This window comes from Verruconis gallopava, assembly GCF_000836295.1.
Source record: "Verruconis gallopava strain CBS 43764 unplaced genomic scaffold supercont1.24, whole genome shotgun sequence".
In the NCBI taxonomy this organism is placed as follows: Eukaryota; Fungi; Ascomycota; class Dothideomycetes; order Venturiales; family Sympoventuriaceae; genus Verruconis; species Verruconis gallopava.
In genome coordinates this window covers 310,278-331,346 of record NW_015622160.1, presented here as the reverse complement: position 1 = coordinate 331,346, position 21,069 = coordinate 310,278, and the positions used below count along the sequence as shown (strand labels likewise).

Genomic DNA, 21,069 nt, shown 5'->3' with positions numbered 1-21,069 from the left:
TCGAGAACTTCACATTCCGTGAATATGCTTTTGCTAGGCAGCAAAATTATTGATATCTCAATTGCATTCATATCGCCAGCGCCGTTCACGCAGCAATGTTATGGGGTATCAAAATACAGTGTCAATGTCACTTCACTTTCCGAGTGAGGAGATCCGCCTAAGCGTCTGCCAAAATTCACTCCTTAGCCATGCCCAATATAGTCGACCAAAACGCCGCGAGCAATTGGCTTTCTTTGCTCTAAAATGAACCTCGACTCAGAAGTCGTCATCCTCATCTGTGCTGCCGCCTTTGCTCTTCATCCTTTGCAAACCCTGTGGCCGATGCTTCTTCTTCGGCGTATCTCCCATGTTCTTCGTTCTCTTAGCAGAAGGTGTTCCCATGGGGCCCACAGAGCCTCTTCTTTTTCTGCCTTTTCCAGTGCTGCCGGCGTTGCTGGCTGTTTCTCGATCTTCGTCAGGAGTCTCGTACCCAGCCGCTTGTTTAGCAAGCTCAGCTTCATCGTTCTCTTCGTCAGAAGCAATCTTGTGCTCTTGATCCACTGCAACAATTTCGGCAAAGCTTTTGCACTGCGCAATCATCGCTGAAGGATCATCTAGAGAAGACATGATGGATTCGATTTTCTCCAACAGCTCACTTCTGTAGAACGGCGTCTTCGTTGCAGGTTTGTTAAGATCCTTGGCCTGCGTTTTAAAACCGTTCTTATTCTGCTTCGCCAAACCCCAGAGTTGTCGTAGATGCGTGCGCGTTTCCCAGACCATTGACAGAATCATAGAAGCGACAGTCAGGTGTTTGAGGCGCTCAGCAGTAGGGAGGGGCACGGCGATAGGATTTTGCGGGTCTTGAATCGAAAACAATCCGGGATCAGCTCCGGTTGGTAAAGAAGTGTTTGCCCCATGGGCACCCTGCGGTAGTTGTACCTTCAAGATCTCAACCTCAATGGCGTGGGCCACGGTTGTACCGACGCCATGAACAACGAGCTTCTCGAGGCACGACACAAGGTGGAGCAGTTCGTCAATGCGCACATAATCGAAAAACCCGAGGTTCTCCAAAACGAACCGCGCAAAGAGTAAAGCAGTTGGAATCTCACCATCAAGTTCCAGCTTTGGCAGCTCGAAATCCATACGCTGAACAAGATTTCCAAGGAACCGCTTACGTACCTTCCCGCTTCCAATCTTTAAGACGTCAAAAAGCATGTGCAATTTCGGCTGCGTAGGCTGTAAAGTTACACCGCGAGGATCGTGAATGATATTGCGTTGATACTCGAACGTCTGTTGGACAGCGCGCATGTACTCTTTGTCGAAAACGTTCTCCTGACGTTGATGTTGGATTTTGTGTTCTGTGTATGCAATTTCCGCTATTGTTTTGTTTGTTGACGTTTCCAATACCACGAGGGTGATTCCGCACTCCTTGGGATGCACAAGGCCCTGACGGCTAATACTTGCAATGACCTGCGTAGCCGTCAAGGCAAGGTCATCAAGAGAAGAGCGAGCGACCCGAAGAATGTGTGGAAGGAATTTCTGAGCAATAGTCGTGGCTCCTGCATCGCCATCTCCGGAAATGAAGGATTGTTGCAGACGTTCATGGCCCTTGGCTGCGCCCTGACCAACCTTAGTCTCCGCGCCAGTCTCCGACTTCCTTTCTTCTTGTTTGAAGAACAACAAGAAGCCACTGAGTACGACCTGCATGAATCGTCGGTCTTCATTGCGGAACACGAGATCAAACGCAGTGCTGACGTCAGGTCGTTGGTAGTGTTGCGGCCATCCCTGGCAAACAGTAGCGATACTATCCAATGCGGATTCTCTCAGGGGCTCAGGATACTTCTGCCTCGTAAACGGGCAGAAGAGGTCGATGATCAAACCAGAAACAGATTTGCCCTTCCAGAAGGGAAGCACTGCTCTGAATAGCTCAGCGTGTTCGTCGACATTGCACTCACGACCGAAAAAGCCAACAATCGCCATGTAACGCCTAACATGGCTAAGTGCCTTCTCATTTGCTGGATCTTTAAAGTCCAGCTCCTTGCGTTGATTGACTTGCACAAGTGCCGACCGCATGAGGGCAACGATCTTCTCGTTCTTTACAATGCCGTGTAGTACCCAGAGACAGGCCGCCGCCTCGGCCAGCTCCTCTTTAGGTAGTTTCGAAATCGGAGCCATCAGCTTGGCCTGTATCTCGAGAAGAAGATCACGATCTGCCGCCGACAGCGTGGGAACGACATATCGCATTATCACAGCGCAGAATCGATATAACAGCAAATGTTCATTACTTGTTAGATTCTGCAGATAAGGCACCAAGAGCTTCAGCTGATTGCTGCTGAACATTTTCGGCTCTGCCTTGGCAAAGACCGTTAGGGCTTGTGCTAGGTGCTGCTGTGACGGGCGATCCGGTCGCTCTTCGTTGTCTATGATCTCATCAAATATAAGTCGCACCATGTCCTTGCAGACTTCAAGGTTTGCGCTGCGAGTTTTCGACTCTGGACTGAGTACATTGTGCAGAAGCGTATCCAGCACTTGCACGGCGTCTTCACCACGCTGAACCGTTTTGACGATGAGCACGACTTGAGCCTTCAGCTCCATCTCGCGTTGTACGGGATCTTTGCGTGCCGTTCGATAGAATGGTACCATCCAGAGTTCCTCAAAAGTTTGTTGCGCCATCTCCGCGACGTTTGGCTCGATATCGTGGATACGGGCCATCAGGGCCGCAGAAATATGGGCCTGAAGATTCTGATCTTTGGAGCGCAGATAGATATCCTTCAAGAGCTTCATCGCATGCTTGCGAACAGACTTGGATTCATCAGAGGCAAGCTGAATGATGCGCGAATACACGAACCCGTCAGCAAGCTTGGGTCGGAGCACTAGACACTTGTCAAGAAGCATCAACGCAGAATCGCGGACTTGTGGTGACGAATCCTGCATGCCTTTGACAATGCTGTGGAGAACTGATCTGTTTCTTTCCAAGATTGCGGGGTCCTTCTCAATAAGCTCAGTCACACTCTTAAGACTTCGGCTCTTGAGATTACTCTGGGGGCTCGTCATGAATTTTACGAGATTGTCCAGAATAGATGCTAGATGTTGGCCCGTTGGCGAAGCGATGGTGATGATAGACGCGGCAAGACGTGCCTGAGCTGGAGTGATGCTGGTCTCAACCGCATCGTAATTGTTTTGCAGCCACTCTGAGTCGAGAATCATGTTTCGAAGTTGCATAGGCAGGTCTGCTGCGACCTCTGGTCGATTTTCATCTTCCCGGTCCATGTACACGAGCGTAGTCTTGGCCCACTGTGTAAGATGGAGACCCCGTGCGCTTGGCGCCTGGGCATCACTCAATGACTGCGAATGGAGATACTCCATCATGACACGATACGGTCCACGGAACTTGTTGACCTGCTGCTCATCTCCGTTGTTCAAATAATCACTTGCAATTTTGGCCAGCGTGGCACCCAATGGTGAATCACTGCTTTCAGCGGTGTGACTTGCATGCTCAACGAACATCTGTAGATCGATGATACCGCTTCCAATCGTGCCTAAAATCTCAAGTGCCATATTTTTAGCCGGTCCAGAGGACTTGTCATCGCTCAAGATTCGGAAGAGCTTCGACAACAGCGCTCTAAGCAGCATTTCCGCGCCCGGCCACATGGGAAGCCCTAGCACACTGATGAAATCTTCAACAAAAATTTCAAGCAATTTTCTATACGGCTGGTCGCCAGACTTCGTTGTGTTTTGCGCTCGACTGACTAGGTACGAGATTAAGTAGGATGCGTCTGTCATGGCACTGGAGTACAGCGGTTCAGCTAGCTTGCGAAGGTCGTAGCTAGCAGCTTCAGTGTCGAGATCGTCGTCTACTTCCATGTCACCATGTTGCACTGCCATGACCGGTGAAGATTCCCGCACAGAATCATTGTCTTCCTCGGATGAATCCTCGGTTGATTTTGGCTGTGAGTCGACATGCTTTCTAATGCTCGTAGACCTCGTAGCACTAGTTTGAACGAGTCGCATCAGTAAAGCCGAGACCAGTTGAATTGACTTTCCTTCGTGAGCTTTGAATTGACGAGCGCTTTGTCGAGCCACAGGTACTTTCTCCAGCGAGGTGATGATGTCGTTGAAGACAATCTGTCGCTGTGCAGGGTAGCGATGGTAGATAGATGCAACAACGTGCATTGCTCTCGTTCTTAGCTTCTCGAAGCGGGCTATTCCAAGGGTGGAATCTTTGTCTGTGTACGCATTTTCGACGAAGATCAACTTCGTAGATATATCCTGAATTTTGGAGATAACCGCATCGACATCCACCTTGGCAACCAAGTCACTCAGAAGCCGTAGCGTTTGGCCATACATGTTGAACAACGAGCTGAGCGGCTTGCGATTAGCGGAATATATCTTGAACAGGCCTTCTTCATTGCCGGAGTTACGACATTCGACAACCGGAATGATGGCTCTATTCATGACAAGGTCCAGGCACTCGGCAATTGTTTGCAGGGAGTTTTCTGAGTAAAGTTCCTTATCCTCACGGCCGGCAGTTAGGATTCGAAGGAGGATTCGAGCTGCTTGAAGAGAGTTCTCGGTTAACCTAACACGTTGCAGCCACTCTTCAACGTCTTCTGATGAGGCTTCTGAGTCAATAGAAAGCGCTAAAGCCTCGATCAAGCTCAAAGTGCTTTCACATAACTTCTGCATCTTGACCAGGCTAGAAACAGGCGCTTTGTTGAAGCATGACGAATCGACAGCCTTGACAATGGCAGCTTCAAGTCGTTCTTGGATTTGACGAGTCAGGATGAGAGTATCCTCTTCGTTGTACGCGGTCTGTGCGAAGTAGAAGGATGTGTCGTATGCAACCTTGTTCCGCAGTTTTTCTTCCATGCTTCCAATCTCATACATCGTCCGCTCGAGCGCCTTCAATGATTCTTCAGATCGAGCACGTTGATCAATGCAAATATCCAGTCCCTCATCGTTGACTTCGCGCTTCCGCTTCTGACCCACGGCAGAGTCCTGCCTGACAGACGAAAAGTCCTGGTAGTCTGAACGTTGCATGGTTGGGGCGGGCGCAGAAATCACCACAGCAGGCGCTGGTGTCGGTGGTTGCGACATGGGTGGAGGAGTAGCACTTTGTCGGGTTGGTGTTGAGAATTGCGACGACGCGAGCGTGGAGAGCTGTGATGATGATGCGGGAATAGCGGAGACAACTTGGTTTTGCTGATAGGAAAAGTTGTTCTGTACTTGCGTTGAAAAAGGCTGAGGACGTTGAAGTTCTCTTGGATCAATCGTCAGAGGCATTTCAGGAGCAGGTGCCGAGAGAGTTGGCTTTGATGTGGTGTAAGGGAGCAAGCTGTGCGATTGACGGGGGGAGACTTCGATGCGATCCAAGACCATCTTGTTTTTCGGAGGTGCGACGACTGTTTCGCCCTGCGTGTCGCCACTGCGCTGAGGCGGCAAACGCGGCGCTGTCTTAATTTTGTCCTTAGTTTGGTTTACATGTCTCCTGGATGGTGAGTCTGGCAAGGTCGTGGCTGTGTTAGCTGAAGGTGAGGCTGTTGATTCCACTGGGTTTGAATAACGATACGGCACTTTCGCACTGTTTAGGACAGCACGAGCGAACGGACCCAGGTTTGAATGCCGCTCTTCCTGAGCTTGGATTTGTTGTTTGCTCGGTCGAGGCGGACCAGGATGGCTGGGAAGCTTGAAGTCGCTGCACATCGTGAGCGTCACCTTTGCATTTGTGATCTAACCACGTACTATGTCGTCAAATTTGTCCCTTTGAGTAGCTGGTTGACCTTTTGTAAGCACTGAACGTGAAGCTCCGAATTGCTTGCCGCCTCCCTGTCTAGGGATTCCAGCTGCGATCTAGCGAGCCGACGTTGCTCCTCGTTTGCGAAAAGGCTTGGCCTTGAAGACGACGCAGGTGTTGGTATTGTGAGCAAATCTGTACGAGAAATCGTTAGCTCTTTGTTTCCTGGCGGGCTCGAAACGTGACCAAAGACAACACTCGCGTGCGGTGAGGGGGAGTCGAGAATGCAATTCAGCGAATTGCAGGCCCCCGAACTTGGAAAGAACTCAAGCTGCATCGGTCGTCTTTGCGACGCAGCTGAGGAACAGTCCGAGTCAGTCGTGTGACTGGAAGAGAACATACCTGGGGTGACGGGGACAACGCTCGTCAGTGGTGTGAAAGGCAGAGCCTCCAGGACCGTGGGCGCGCGGTACTTGGAGCTGTACTGGGGCGTCTGGCTGTTGCTGTCGCTGCTGCTGCTCGTCGCGCCATGCGTGTGGTACTGAGGGGCAGTACTGTACTGCATCGAATGGCTGGGCTGCCTCCAGCCAGAACCACCGAACATGGGTGAATTCGCAAAGGGATTCATGGTGGGCGACGTCGTGATGCCGACAGCCGAAGGTCCAACATACGCGATCGTGTAGGAGATAAGGGTGTCAGCCGTGGGAGGACGCCATCGGAGGCGAAGTCGGCGCAGGACACGGGAGGACGAGGGTCGAGAAGGACAGTCTCAAGAATTGAACGGACGCCGCACGCGGTCGCTCATGAGGCCACCAACGAATCCAGCCAGTGGACGAATCACGCGGAGGCTGAGCGGATCGCTAGCGAGCGCGAGCCACAGAACGTGTGGCGGGTGCGACGTGCCTGGTCCCTCCCGTCAATTTTTCCTCGTGAAACTCGAGCCGGCAAAAGACTCATCTACAGAGCGCGACAACGGCACGGACGACTGCCTTCCGTCTTTGACTCCAAGTGCGAAGCGGAGAGCCTCTACTCACTTTTTGGATTGGCTCGAAGGTGCCGAGCAGGAGATGGCGGCGATAGGATCCCTTGTCTTCTGCACCGACTGCGGAAACCTGCTCGACAGCGCGCACGGCGACGACACTGTGGAGCTGGTTTGCGACGTTTGTGGCTGCAAGTGCAAAGGTACGTCGATAAACCACCGAAGCTGAGACCAAGTCAGCGTGTTTGTGGGAGCCGGGTAATGTTGTAGGTGCGCTTTGTTGTCGTCGGCGGTGCCGAGGAAGACATTGTGCAGGAGACCAGCACTGTGTCCGCAGCCATGCAGAGGATGACGGCTATCCAAGTGCTCTTCGTAGCCCGCAAACCGGAATCTTCTTCACCCTTTCCTCCTGCACCTGAGATGGTCCTCCCCTCGCCGTCTCTTTGCACCTGGTGTGACGTCGTCCTTGGTCAACTCCGTCTTAACCCGTTTGTCGCAGACACCTCGGCCAAGACGATCGTGACAGTCTCGAAGCCGACCTCTTTCCCCTCGAAGCTGCGCGACAAGCTGTCCGGAGACGTTCAAGCCGTCGGTGAATCTTCCAAGGATAACGAGCAAGAAGCCAGCGAGCCGTGCGAGAAATGTGGCGCCTACGAGGTCAGGTTCCACACTCTTCAAATCAGAAGCGCAGACGAAGGTAGCACGGTATTCTACACGTGCCACAAGTGCGGCCACAAGTACGTCATGACGTTGAGCCTGTCTTGCCAGATTGGGTATCATGCTGATGGTATATTGCTACAGATGGAACACGAACAATTGATCTACCAACGACGCCTTTTGGACATGCACGCTCCTCTAACTTTTATATCGTTATCTTCATGCCGATGCCTCGATCTGCTTCGCTGATTCCGGAACCAATGCGTATTCAGTCTCGCCGCTACGCTCATACTCGGCCATGTCCAGAGCCACAATGACGCTCTCCCTCACCACTTGCTCAGCGTCGTTCAGGAACTGTTTCAACACCTCCTCCACGCCTTCCTCCTCACCCAGGCTACCTAAAGCTTCCGCAGCCTCGTGCCGAACCATACTTGCTTCCTCTTTGTTGCTTAGCGTGGCGACAAGACTGGGTATCGACGCTGGATGTGACAGCTGTCCAAAGACGAATGCAATTTCGTGGCGGAAAAGCGCCGATGGGTCGGTGAAGCCTTTGGCGAGGGCTTGTATGGCCGGTATGGCTGTGGGAAGATCCGGAGGAGAGGAGAGGTCGCGCAGCGCAAACATAGCGCGGTACCGCTGGAACAAGGGCAGCTTGGTGTCGAGAAGCGTCTTTTCCAGCTCTGGAATGGACGGCCGTTCCGCATCCTGTGGCAAAGGAGGTGCCGGATCTATAGAAGCGAAGTCACTGCGGTATATTAGACTTCTTCCAACATTTTTAGCAATAAACAAGTGGCCGTCCTCTTGCGTACCTCTGCTTCAACTTCTCCGCTTTGCGTCTCTCAGCATCGTGCTCCCACTCCACCCTCTCAACCGCGATCTCGCACGTCTCTCTGACCACAACCTCCTCGTCCTCCCGATCCCTCAGTTCCTTGAGCAAGGGCAGGCTTCCCACGTCTCCAAGCGCGCCCAGTGCCTCTGCGGCTTCGTGTCTGCACATCGGATCCTCCTGCCGATCCTTCAGCACATTTGTCAAGTACGGCACGGCGGCCTCGTTGCGTGTCTGGCCGAGGCAGTACGCCAGCTCGTGCTTGAGCAACGCGGACGGGGATGAGAAGGCTGCGGCTATGGCTGCTATGGCCGGGAGCGTCTGTGCAGTCGGCGGATGGGCGGACGCGAGGTGCTTCAGGGAGAAGAGCGCACGGAATCGCTTTGCCAGCGGCGTGGACTCGGAGCACAGAGTGTCCCGGAGTGCGGCGACGGTGGCGTCTTCCTGGACGGCCATGGCTCTTCTCTGTCTTTTCGATTGCAAAGGATCCTGTGTCTGAAGGAAGTTATTCGACTGTCTGAAGGAGCGCTTGCGAAACTATCACGAGCCTGCACGTGCATGGGAATTTTTTTGGCGGAGGGGGCTCTTGGGCGCAGCTCCGATATCGGATGTGGCGCTTCCGCGTCCTGTCTTCCATCAACGAGGCTGAGGCTGCGTGTCTTAAATCACATAACGAGGAACAGGCTGGATGTACTTGGTCTCGATTGAGTGTGCTTGGAATCAAGCAGGACGTCCGCAGCCTAGACTGCTGAGCAATCTGCTTTGTCCTATCCGGCAAAGCCGTTCGTTCCAAATCGCCTTGAGGGTGCGAATGTTTAAAAGCAAAAGAAACAAGAGAGTTCACACCCCTGATGTCCAAGGCTGGGTTGAAATGTGAACAAAATACATGCATGTGGTGGAACGCGACAGGCTAGCTCCTGTACGTAGTTGTTGTCGTCCACTTTGTCATTAGACTTGCCGCCACAATCATCGCACTTCTGTTCTCTGTTTACGAAAAAACACTTGGCGTTTCTTATCCGCAGTCAACGACAACGTGACGCCCTGGCTATTCGGCATATCTGCGAATCTCGACGCCAAGGCATCCGACGACCACACCACAGAAACTAAAGGGCATTGCTCTGCAAGGTTATTGATTCCCCAACTCAGGTTCTGCCAGAGTACGCGTCTCTCGAAATAGGCAGTCTCAGCGAAGCGCTGCACTCTTGTGAATCTAACACATATTCTGCCGGCGAAGGAAATACTCCGCCACATCCTGACAAGATGCGTGCTAATGATGAAAGGTGGCTCAAATTGTACAGCCATTCAAGTCTTGGCTAGACGGACTCGCACCTTCATCCCATCTACCGTCTTGCTCGTGATGCGATGCGTCGAGTACATCTCGCTTTTGAGCCTGAGCGTCCCATCCTCGCCCAGCACGGGCTGGCCGTTCTCATCCAGCTGCAGCTCGCCCAGGCCGACCTTTTCGAACTCGTATCGTCTCGCTGCACACGCGATGATGACTCTTGCCTCGATGTTGGCCAGCTCCTGGCCAATGCAGTTTCTTGGGCCGCGCTCAAACGGCCGCCATGCTGACACCGGAATTGCGCTGCCTTCCTGCCGAGCCGCCGACGGCTCGTCGGCTTCCATCCATGTGTTTGTATTTCCCACCCAGCGTTCGGGGACCCATTTGCTGGCTGTGGGCCCGTAGACACTCTCGTCTCGCTGGATGATGTAGTGGCACAAGTACACAATACCGAAGAGGGGCAACTCGGCGCCCGTCTTAGGATCATGAACCATGAATGCCTCATCCTCGGGCACGATCCGTGCCGATCCCGCGGGCGGATAAAGTCGCAGCGTCTCTTTGATGATAGCGCTCGTGTACTGCAATTTTCTGACCGCGTCCTCGCCTCTCTCCATCAGCTGCCGCGCGACATCGTCTGGAGACGTTCCGCGCCCAAAAACCTCGTCCAGCTCCGCAAAAAGTTTCTCGCGGACACGGGGATGAATGGACAGGTTGTAGAACACCCACTGCAGCAGCGTGCTCGTCGTGTCGTGGCCCGCAAACAGGAAGGTCTTCACCTGGTCGGCGGTATATTGCAAGATCTCTGGTGTCAACTCTTCAACGTCCTGTAGGGCAAGCTGGACGACACTACGGCCGATTGACGTGCCTCCCCTGCTACGGGCCGCCTTAAGCTCTTCGAACTTCTGGGCGACGACCTTCTTGATTTCGGCGTCGGCGCGTTTGGCGACCATTTTCTGCTTCCACCGTACCCACGGCGCCGTCAAGTTAGCAGCAGCGCCACTCCGAGCCGCAAAAAGATCAATGAGCTTCGCATACTGGCTCACGATGGGGTGCTGTAGTTGGCGCTCACGCTGCGAATTGAAGTCCACATCCAACGCGACGGCACCGATGATATCGAACGTGAGCGTCGTGCACAAGTCGTCCAGCTCAAACACCTCACCTGTCTCGCAGCGCTCGTCCAGCCGATGAAGGAAACGCTTGGTGCGGTCCAAGATCGTGGGCAACAGCGTGATGAGATGGGCGGGCGCGAACCCGGGATTGAACCGCTTGCGCAGCGCTTTCCAGGACTCGCCCTCGTGCGTCAGCATAGACAGATCGCCAAGCACGGGCGCGAGCCGTTTGTTGGTGTACGACTTGGGCAGCGAGTACTTGAACTGCTTGGACGGCTTGGAGCATTCCTCGGCGACGCTGTGCGAGAAAACGACGGCCAGCGGCGTGCCCAGAGCAGGGCGCATGTCGAACAGCAAGTACGGAGCATCCGGCGCATACTTGTTCCGCAGAATCTGCCAGGAATAGTCTAAAAGGTGGTCGAGACGTTAACTTGCGCCGTCTCTCACATCACCTGTGTTTGAGCGACACTCACCGCTATGCGCTCCCTTGGGCAGGGACGGCAGCGTCTCACCGATCCACTTGAGGTGGCCCCAAAACCAGTGCGGCTCAAGCCGCAAGTAAGACTTGAACTGCTCGACGCGGTACCATATCAGCAGTCGGTAGAGGTACACGCAGCCCGATGCGAGCACAGCGAGTGCTGCAACCGAAGTCCCAGACGGGTAGTACATGTTCGTCGCCAGCGCATACGCGTCAGCGCATCCAGCACGGCCACAAGACGTCGCAATCTGCCTAAAAACGGCGTATACAACCCCGGGGACACGGAGAGAATTGGACCAAATCCGAATCGGCCGATCTTGAGATCGGATCTGCGTCGCTCTCCAGACGCACAAGCAACGCCTCTCGACGCAACGCGTCTTGCGAGCCAAGAAAATCGCAGACGGAGAGTCGGACCAACGGACGAGAGAGCGCAGTCCTGTCGAAGAATCGCCTGGGGGATGACGAGCTTAAGTCTCGCACAGCGTGCTTGTTGCCGTATGTCATGAAAGCGACGGCGTTGGCGCAAAGGCCCAATCACAGGGGGCTCTTTGCGCATCTCAGATCTCATGGCAACACTAGCGTCTTTCAGCTGTCGTGCCCAGCATGCAGGCTGTCGTAATCAAGCTACGACTGCCGTGGTCCTTACCTTTCTACTTGTGACATTCGGATTATGGTCTCTAGTGTTACCTTTTTGGCGACTGGATCAGATGCCTCCGCACAATAGCTGCGTCGTACTCCCCCAATGCGGCCAGCATTATCAATCCATGCTGCGAAGTCGTTGAAGCAGAAAGATCTAAATTGCAAAGGAACCTCGGAAAGGCTTCCCGCCAGCGTCAAAAGGCGCAAAGTAGCCCAAAAAAATATACAGTTCCCGTTCTCATATTCAACACCTAATTCTTTGTATGTCCTGACCTCTCGTTCATCGCGAAATACAGCTCATACATACATGAGACCGTATGGAAAAAGCAACAAAGTAAGAGCAAGCAACGCGCTCAGCGAGAGAATTCCGAATGTCGGCAGACTCATGCGACAAGCACTCGTATCAAATGTGCCCCTTTGTCCCAGTAGTGATTCTCCCTCCCCCCTAAGCGGAAACAACTTCTATAATTCATGTACACGATATAGGAAAAGGAGAAGGTGTCAAAATTTTCACTTTCGACAGAAAATCCCATATACCCCATGAAAACGCCAGATTATGTTTTGTCATACACCACCGACTTATGGAGAAGACCGTGGAAGGGAATGATGTCGAAACTCACCAGCCAGTGCATAGTCCCTGCCAGATGCCCTATGATATACATGATGGACACAAGGATGAAGACGACGCGTGTGATGACTTGCATCGAGCTCCCCGCATAGACCACGACGCAGATCAGCCCATATTAAAAACCACGGCAGACTTCGCCTAAGACAGGCGTTCTAAAAATATATAGAAGATCTTGTTGGATGGAAAGGGAAGAGAGGGATAGAAGCGTGCGCGAGATCGAGAAAAAGAAGTGAATGTCCAGATTTAGGACTGCTCCTTTTCGTACCCGGCAGGCTTGTGCATGTCATTGAGATCGAAGAAGCGGGTCAGGCCTGTTGAAGATTCATGTCGTCAGTCGAACCGTTTGCTCTTTTCTACCTGCATGATAGGCCGGGGAATGAGACTTACAAGAGTAACCCTGCCAATCAAAGTTATCCTTCGGGTTGCAGTGGCATTTGTGGTCCATGCGATATTGCTCTCCTGTCGGGCAGTGTGTGAACGGGACGTGGTAGTAGGCGATGTCGTTGAAGAAGTGAATTTCCTCCTTTGGCAGCATGAGCGCGGCAGCAATTGAGTGCACGGGCGCGTCGCCCCAGCGTTCGTAGAAAAAGCCGCCGTCCTTGTCGAGACGCTCAAAGTAGTCGAGGTAGGCCTTGGAGCGCAGCCAGTCGAGATTGCCAATTTCGAAGTTGGACCAGAAGTGGCAGTGGTTGTACGTCGCGCCACCGTCATCGGACAGGAAGGCCATGGAATTGCCCTTAGCAATGTGCTCTGGGTGTTCTTTCATGAAGGTCTTGACGCTGTTCCACAGCGTAGGGATCGTCTCGACGTACTCGTATAGCGAGAGCACAAACGAGTATTTCTTGCCGTTGTCGGCCATGAACTTGAACGTGTCGTAGTTGATGTCGCAGAACAGCTCGATGGATGGCTCGACGCGCCAGTACCACTCGTAGTCAAGCATGAGCGGGTGATGGAAGAAGAAGCCAGACTCGTAGCGGCACATATGGCGATAGGAGACGGAGTCGCCGTAGATGACCTTCTTCTCGCGCATCTCCTCGCGCACCTTGGCCGCCTTGTCGACGTCGATCCACTCGGGGAAGGACCAGTGCTCCTTGGGGATCTTGCCGTACTTGGTCTTGCCAGAAGTCAGGGCGGACGTGACCTTCTTGAATGTGTCGTCAAACTCAGCATCGTTGAGGAAGACCCAGTCGTAGTTGAACTTGCGGTTGAAGCGATCCTCGACTTGGCGGATGGAGCGCGCGATCTCCCAGACATCGCTGTTGCGGGCGAGGGTGACAAAGGTGGCATTCATGCGCTTGCCAGGGGCGGTTCCGACGAGTGTGTCAACAGGTTTCGGAGTGGTACCCTTGTCCAGGCTGTCGCCAGAGGATTTCTCAGGGGCGAAGCCCGCATTGGAACCACCCGTGCTAGGTGTGAGGCTGCCCAAACCGGGCGTGGGTGAGGACGAGGTGATAAAGTACAGGACGGCTATGCACTACAAATCCGAATCAGTTTGGAGATGCCGGCCGAGTGTGCTTCAATGGAGCCAAAGCTGGCGGTGACGTACAAATAGCGCAAAGCCGATGTAGCGCACATAGCGCTGTGAGCCTGCCATTCTCCTGCGACTCGGGGATGAGAAGCGGCCACCCTTCTCAGCTCCAAACGCTCCCTTGAAAGAATCCAGCTTGGGCCAAAGATGCGGAAGTTCAATCGATGGCTTTGCGCAGTCAACACTGGCGTCGAATGAATCGTAAATAGGAAGAAGGAGCGACGAGAAGGGAAGACGGCTGAGGGCGAAAAAGCGACTTGGGAGTCAAGTAAGAAGCTGTTCTCTTATGGGTTCAAGTGCAGAGGGTGTGAAAGGAGGGAGGTGGAGATCGACTGCACGATTAGGACAGGTGGAACGCGCCGTGGTGTGTGCCTTATTAGAATAGGGAGAACACCAAGGAGAAGGATGAGAGAACAAGGACGAACAGGAGCGCGCTCTGCAGTCTCGATGAGGGTATGTACCGAGCCGCACAAAGGGAAGAGGGAAGAGAGAAGAGTGCGCAGAGAATCGAACGCAGATGGAAAAGAAAGTGGGAAAGGGGAGACAATAAAAGGTGATGAAGAGCACACGTAGTTGCGTGTAGCATACGCAAGCCGGCCAGAGAGGAGTTCGCAGGGGACTTTCTATGCGCACGCCCACTGGCCAGCTGGCGGGCGGCGAGAGCCAAGGAGCGGATGCGGCTTGCGTCAACGGGCTTAGTGCGACTTCCGCTGGTGCATGAGCCGAAAAGGGGAGGGCGCCGGAAGGGGGGGGACGGCGTTGGTCTAGAGGGTGGCCTGGTGGGGGGGGGGCCCTAAGCCAGCGAGCAACGCAGGCGGCCCAGGAGAACCCAGCGGGGCCCGAATAGAGCCGGACAGAGCCTGGACACGGCAGCGGGCGCCCCCGGCGTGCATGGCCGGGCACAAGCAGCAGTCAGCTCGTGCGGCCTGCTGGGAAGAACACAGCCCGGAAAACCCGAGCGGACCCCCTCTACATCCCGCCTGGCTGCGGCGGAGATTGCCCGCTGCTGGGGGCGGGCTGCCCCCCACTCCCGCCGAGCGAGACCTCCCACCAGCTCCCTTCAGAACATCAAAACTTCCCCCCAAGTATCAGACCCACGTTGAATCCAAATATCGTCACCGTCCTCACCACCGCCATCGCCCCCAGCGACAGCGACAACAGGAACCGCAACAACAAAAGTCACCCACACCGTTCTACCAAGTATTTTTCATCTTTTTTGGCATCGTCCCTCCTCTTCTCCTTTCGCGCATGCTTCTCGTCCCCGTCGGACCCGGTCCTTTGTGGCCTCGCTCTCGTGTCACTTTCTAATCGTTCTTTGACCTGCTCTGCACTCAAAAGCCGTCGCGAGCGCATCCAGCGTTCCAACTGCATTCCTCTCATCTCTTTTCGGTTCCAGTTCCCAATTGCTCCCTGCATACACTTCCAAATAGTCTAGCACACAAAGCTTTTGGTTAGCTTCCTCTGCCGTCATGTCCTTCTTTGGCTTCGACACCACCCTGCCGAGGGACAAGGCCCATCAAACATCTGGACTCGGCTTCAGCGCGCCGCAGGATGCCTTTGCGGGTCTATCCGGCAACCCGGACGACGAAGAGGCGTGAGTAACCACGCGTCCACGTAGCTGACGGTGACAGCCCAGCGGTTCTGAAAATGGGTTGCTAATTCGAAATTATGACCACAGCTTCGACTTCGAAGAGACATACGACGGCCTCGCCTCGCAGCTTGATGAGGACAACGATGCCTTCAACGACGACACCTTCGGCAGCGGGCCTGCGACCCAGACAAGCATAGGCAAGGATTTCGACTTCTCGGGTCAGACCGACAGCGTCGCACGCGCCATCGAAGAGGAGCGCATGCGCTTCGCTGCCCAGCGTCAGGTCCCCAGAGCCGCCAGTCCGCCAAAACAGGCATCCAAACCGCGTCGCACGGGCTACGAGAGCTACATTCCTCAGCTGGAGGCTGACGCCAGCATCTGGGGTTTGCCGGCCAAACCTACGCCGAAGCCGGCCTCGAATCAAGGTCAGACAGGTCAGACTGCGTCCGCTGCCGGGAAGAAGTTCCTGAGCTTGGAGGAAGTCGAGGCCGAGCTGGCAAGACAGAGTGCGTCAGCCGCTCAACCGCCCGCCGAGCCGTCGCAGCTGCCCGGCTTCAGCCATCCACAGCAACAACCGGTTCATTCGCAGCAGCCCGGCTATGGCCAGCCACCGCCGCCTCAGCAGCCCATGAACTACTCGCATCCGCCTCAAATTCTGCAGCGCCGTCCTCAACAGCAGTCGCAGGAGCTGCCAGGCTCGCAGCCGAAGCAACCTGAGCTTCCTGACTATAGCATGCACCAGCCACAGATCTTGCAGAGGCCGAGACAACAGGAAGCCCGGCCGACACGAGGGCCCCAGGCTGTTCAAGCGCAGAGGGGTGGTCTTCAGGGTAGTTCGCCTCAACCGCGACAGATCTTGCAGAACCCCAACCGTCTCTCCGGGCCAGGACAGCCCTTGGCGCCCTTGCGCAGTGCTCCCCCCCACGGCTCATCACACCATCGTGGTCCCTCTTACAACGGACCGGTGATCACTAACCCACAGCAGATTCTCCAGCTCTCGGACGAGGATCGAGCCGCATTCCTGCAAGACGAAGCTCGCCGTGCCAAGCGCAACCACAAGATCCATCTGCTCTCCAAGAATAACGGGCTCATGACACCTCAAGACAAAAACTTCATCACCCGCATCCAGCTGCAACAGCTTGTCACAGCCACGGGTAGTCTCGACGCCCAGGACCCAGAGTCGCAACTCAACGAGGACTTCTACTACCAAGTGTACGCGCAGATTCGCGGTGCAACGCGCCAAAACCCGAACCAGCCAGCCAGCCAGTTTGCCCACACGTATCTGTTCCAGACGGGTGGCCGCTACGGGCACCGGCGGGGCATGCGCCACGGGGACAGCCATCTTGCCAGAATGGAGCAACAGGTCGCGCGTGCAGTGGAGGCTGCCAAAGCGAAGCCCAAGAACAAGCAGCTCGTCATCGAGGGCAGCTTGGGCAAGATCTCGTACAGCAATGCTAAGACGCCGAAGCCGTTACTCAACTTCACGCGGCCCGAGGCCGAGAAGGCCAAGAGCGCTTCGACAACAAAGAAGGCAAACGACCCTGCGGCCGAGAGAAGGGCTACGCTAAGGGACATTGAGAATGTGTACATGGATTTGATGAAGCTTGAAGATCACGAGAGGCAGATACCACCAAGACTGACGCCGGAGAGCGACCCAGAGACCATCCAAAGGCACATGGAGTGGCGCGAAAAACTGACCGCGTTGAACGGCAAGCTGTGGGCTGACCTCAAGATCATGGAGGCCATAGATCCGAAGTACGTTGATTTTCACAACGTTCCTTGACTTCATAACACTAATACAAATGCGCAGCTCCATCTCGCAGCACCCGTTCATTGCCATGCTCTCCCACGCCAAGGGCAAGAAAGCCATGCCTCGTGTCTTCCGTCATCTAGATGATCAGCAGCGTCTCACAACCCTCACCATGATCTTTGTGTCCCTCGATCAGCTTGATGTGGTCGCCAAGGCACTTCCCAACCCGGCGAAGCCAGACGCACCTGTCCCGCTACCGGTGCGCGAGGAGATCGACCTGTTCTCTCAGACGGTAATGCCCGCATTGTTCAGCTCTGTTGGAGAAAGTCCCCTGTCGATCATCTCAGGTATCATCGGTGTGCTTATCGATCGCACCAATGTACCACTCATCTCATTGACAAAGATCGGTTTGTCCGTGCTGACTATGGTTCTCTCCCGCGCTGAGGTTCTGCGTGAGTCGCAGCAGCCTCCCCCGTCATCTCCAGAGGGTGCACAGGACTGGGCTGCCTGGAATGAGCTATACAATCGACTGTTCGATCTTCTGGAGCCGGCTCTGCCGCACATCTTCCCTGGTAAAGTTACAGAGGCCGATGACGTGCACGTGTGGCAGTTCCTTGCGGCCATGGGCGTAGGTGCCAGCCCGGAACAGCAACAGAGACTGGTCATCGGGGTGAAGGATCGGGTCATGGAGACGGTAGCAGTTGCGAGAACTCTGCCCAGGGACATGGGGGAGCAGAGACTGGGCCACGTCAATCTGTTTATGAGAGCTATCGGACTTGATGTAGAGCTGTTGGGAGGTTGAACGGCGGAGAAGTCGAAGAAAATTCTAGGCGGCGACGGCCAACAAAAAATACCAAGCGTGGTCTAAGCGTAGGGCCCATCCCTGCGTGAATGCGCCTCAATGATAGAAAGTGTCTTTGCAACGTCCACATAGCAGCGTTTGCAATGCATTGTAGCATGTAGTGGTAGTAAGGGACTGCAATAGCGGTGCCTAAAGTGAGTTAAAAAGCCAAACGCGGAAGTTATGGTCTAGATTATGTTGCCGTGAAATGTTCCTCTCTTTTTTTTTAAAAAAAAAAAAAAATAAATAAATAAATAAATATAAAAATAAAATATGTATATTTACATCCGCCTGCTGGCTTTCCGCATGCGTCTATAAGGCGTACAAATCACTTTTTGGCTGTAGTGAAATTGGTGACCACTCTAAGCTGTAAGGAACACACATAGAGACTACGGTCCAAAAAAAAAAAAAGAAATCCTCATCTGCTCGCAGCTCCCTCTTCAGAGGGGAAGAATGGTTGCCGGAGAGGGTTAAAAGGCACACTACTTTACACTAGTGGCTCAAGTGGTCAAATAATCCTGATTATGGTATGTGAGACAGTGGTAAATCCCCCTCATAGCTGCTGAGCTATTCAAAGTTCCACGACCTGACACCGGCTTCGTCCCCTGTCTTCGTCTTTCCAAATCCCATCTTCGCTACTTCAACATTCACCTTGATAGGCGGCCGTTGCATCAGTCATAGCTCACTCCCTTTCGGCGTGCCCACAAGCATTATTCTCCATTCTACACGATGATTACACACTACCTTTACTGCCAAACTATTGATCTGCGTAGCCTTGATAGGACCCCGTTGGCTTCTTCCGCTACGAGAGTTCCAATGTATCTATGCGCAAACTACAATACCTGATGTCCAAGCATCCGCGTGCTTATGAGCACTTTGCGTTTACATGTTTTTCATAGCTCTCGTGCGTCTAGCGCTGGCCTTTGCAACCACAGGGACCCATTCGCTGTCGTCGTGGTCGTCGTCGTGGTCAACACTATCAGCCAGTCTCTCCCTCCTTAGCGTTTCATGTACCGGCACCATCTTCGGAATAGAACGATCTTTAGCCTTGTCACGTAGCGCATCGTCGCCTGCTGTCGATCGAGAGATTGAGGCAAAGGGCAACGAGTTGATCCGCATACCTGACGGCGATTTTCCGGCCCTTGTTGAGTTCAGATCGGTGACTTGATCCGAAGCTCTCCTGCCGATCCTGGAAATGGCCCGTTGCGTACTGACGGCGACGTCGTGAGCGTTGTTGGCGTCTGAAATCCAGGCCGAGTCGGTGCCACACCCCGCTCTATCGACAATGCGTAGAACGAGGGGTGTCTGGGAAGCTGGTGCCGTGACGCGGTTCTTCTCTAATTCCTCGGCGCGAACACGTTCGGCCAGGTGTGAGGGCAAGCGAGGTGCTGCATGCAACACATGGCCTCCGCGACGCCTGTCATTCCGGGGAGACTCCTGTCCAGATTCTGCCGTGGAAGAGCGCCTTTCTGAAGTGTTTGCGTCGTCCACAGCCGCGAACGGGCATCTTTCGGTGAAATCTGTGTCCTTCAAGGCATCGTTGTCTAAACCGTCCTCGCCGTCTGTGTTGCCCTCGACTTCGATCACCTCGCCCAGCGTGTCCACATCCCATCGATCCCCCTCGTCTCGTCGACTTAGCCTCTCTCTCGTGTTGATATCCCAGTTCTCATGGTGCAGCGCCATCTTCTCGACCGCCCCTTGCGTAACCCACTGCGCGTAGATGATGCGCCGCTTTTTCATCTCCAGGTCCGTCTTCCACTGGATCTCAACGTCGTCCATGATGGCGCACTTGATCTTCTCCAGCGCCAACTTTGCTTGCTTGCTTCGAGGTTCCGCCATCTTGTAGCTTGCAATCACGCGGCGGGCCTCAAGTTCTAGGTCGGGCTTCTTCTTCGGAGGCGCCACAAGCGCATCGAGCATGCTTTTTTCCGACAAGATGGTCGTTGAACTCTTCACCGAAAGAGCACGTGCAAGTGCCTTGTTGGCGTCTTCCGTGTTGCTGTCGGGCGGATAAATGATGGCATGCAAGCGGGATATGTCAGCCTGGGTGATGATATCCAGCCTAACTGAAGTCCTAGCAGCCTTCTTGAGGGCTTTTCTTTCCTTCTTCTTCATACCTTCGTATTGATGCCCCGAGGCAGCAGCAGCAGACCCTGTGACGATTTCAGATTCGGCCTCTTCGTTCTCCTTTTGATAGATCTGCATCAGAAGGAGTATAGTTCGGTGACGCTTCTCCTGTTGTTCCTTTGCGTGAACACATCTGCGCAATGGTCAGCCACTGTCCATGGGCTTGCACTTCACGCTTACGCTCTACACGTATGAGCCTTGCCGATGAAATGGAACATGAAATGGTAGTTCGCACATATAACCTCATGCTTGCCAATACAAGTCGAAAGGGAGCTGGGATTACTGAAGGGCGTTTGGCAGACGCCGCAATGATGCTCTGGCAGCTGAATTAGCCGAGCACGATCCATTCAAACGTACTTGGAGCAGCAAGGTAGCTCACTGAGTGCACTGATCTGTTCAAACTTTGGCAGATGCATAGTGTGAGTGGAAGGCAAGAACGGGTGTGAGAAGATCACGCTGGATGTACGTCCCTGTCGACGTGTGGTGGACTACTTGCAAAGACTCCGTTTGGATTCCCGAACCAGAATGACAGAAACGGGTCAGTTTAAAGGCTGGCTTTCGTCAGCCCAGCTGTCGGTTTTTGAACTTGATCGTGTCCACAGACCGCAAATTTCCAGCAGGACGAGCAGCGACGGTGCAGGAAGCGCTGGATCAGAGCCGCGGTGAAAGTGAAAAGAAAGAAAAACGGTGAGTGGGCTGTTGAAGATATTTGACCCCGACGCCTTGTTTCTTTCCTTTGCTGATCACAAGAGGCTAGCTGCAGGCCAGCGTGCTTTAGCGGCGGCCTCGTGGTGATGACAGCGGACCGGTAACTATGGTGTTGATATTAACTTCTCGCACAGAGTAAATCGCGCAATCATGAATGCATTCACCACACATGGCTATACGGAGGCAGAAAGAAACTAGAATCATGTCTTGCGA

At 54.0% G+C, this 21,069-nt stretch overlaps 7 protein-coding genes across 7 annotated transcripts; 2 read left to right on the top strand and 5 right to left on the bottom strand.

The window, feature by feature from the left end:
- Window positions 1-55: 55 nt before the first annotated feature.
- Window positions 56-6,450, bottom strand: PV09_06765 (uncharacterized protein). Its single transcript, XM_016360454.1, has 3 exons — window positions 6,116-6,450; window positions 5,722-5,908; window positions 56-5,674 (listed from the first exon to the last, which is right to left on the bottom strand). The coding sequence occupies exons 1-3, from the start codon at window positions 6,339-6,341 to the stop codon at window positions 256-258; spliced, it is 5,832 nt and encodes a 1,943-aa protein (XP_016211793.1). The 5' UTR covers window positions 6,342-6,450; the 3' UTR covers window positions 56-255.
- A 198-nt stretch (window positions 6,451-6,648) lies between these two features.
- PV09_06764 (uncharacterized protein) lies at window positions 6,649-8,153 on the top strand. Its single transcript, XM_016360453.1, has 2 exons — window positions 6,649-7,429; window positions 7,494-8,153. Exons 1-2 carry the CDS (start codon window positions 7,032-7,034, stop codon window positions 7,510-7,512), a joined length of 417 nt encoding a protein of 138 aa, XP_016211792.1. The 5' UTR covers window positions 6,649-7,031; the 3' UTR covers window positions 7,513-8,153.
- Window positions 7,462-8,741, bottom strand: PV09_06763 (deoxyhypusine hydroxylase). Its single transcript, XM_016360452.1, has 2 exons — window positions 8,159-8,741; window positions 7,462-8,094 (listed from the first exon to the last, which is right to left on the bottom strand). Exons 1-2 carry the CDS (start codon window positions 8,629-8,631, stop codon window positions 7,569-7,571), a joined length of 999 nt encoding a protein of 332 aa, XP_016211791.1. The 5' UTR covers window positions 8,632-8,741; the 3' UTR covers window positions 7,462-7,568.
- Window positions 8,742-8,833: 92 nt separating this feature from the next.
- Window positions 8,834-11,502, bottom strand: PV09_06762 (uncharacterized protein). Its single transcript, XM_016360451.1, has 2 exons — window positions 11,040-11,502; window positions 8,834-10,973 (listed from the first exon to the last, which is right to left on the bottom strand). The coding sequence occupies exons 1-2, from the start codon at window positions 11,233-11,235 to the stop codon at window positions 9,478-9,480; spliced, it is 1,692 nt and encodes a 563-aa protein (XP_016211790.1). The 5' UTR covers window positions 11,236-11,502; the 3' UTR covers window positions 8,834-9,477.
- Window positions 11,503-11,822: 320 nt separating this feature from the next.
- On the bottom strand, window positions 11,823-14,408 carry PV09_06761 (uncharacterized protein). Its single transcript, XM_016360450.1, has 3 exons — window positions 13,858-14,408; window positions 12,699-13,785; window positions 11,823-12,622 (listed from the first exon to the last, which is right to left on the bottom strand). The coding sequence occupies exons 1-3, from the start codon at window positions 13,903-13,905 to the stop codon at window positions 12,555-12,557; spliced, it is 1,203 nt and encodes a 400-aa protein (XP_016211789.1). The 5' UTR covers window positions 13,906-14,408; the 3' UTR covers window positions 11,823-12,554.
- Window positions 14,409-14,919: 511 nt separating this feature from the next.
- On the top strand, window positions 14,920-18,258 carry PV09_06760 (uncharacterized protein). Its single transcript, XM_016360449.1, has 3 exons — window positions 14,920-15,433; window positions 15,518-17,185; window positions 17,241-18,258. The coding sequence occupies exons 1-3, from the start codon at window positions 15,309-15,311 to the stop codon at window positions 17,980-17,982; spliced, it is 2,535 nt and encodes an 844-aa protein (XP_016211788.1). The 5' UTR covers window positions 14,920-15,308; the 3' UTR covers window positions 17,983-18,258.
- A 456-nt stretch (window positions 18,259-18,714) lies between these two features.
- On the bottom strand, window positions 18,715-20,664 carry PV09_06759 (uncharacterized protein). Its single transcript, XM_016360448.1, has 3 exons — window positions 20,528-20,664; window positions 20,329-20,464; window positions 18,715-20,281 (listed from the first exon to the last, which is right to left on the bottom strand). The coding sequence occupies exons 1-3, from the start codon at window positions 20,562-20,564 to the stop codon at window positions 18,904-18,906; spliced, it is 1,551 nt and encodes a 516-aa protein (XP_016211787.1). The 5' UTR covers window positions 20,565-20,664; the 3' UTR covers window positions 18,715-18,903.
- Window positions 20,665-21,069: the final 405 nt, after the last annotated feature.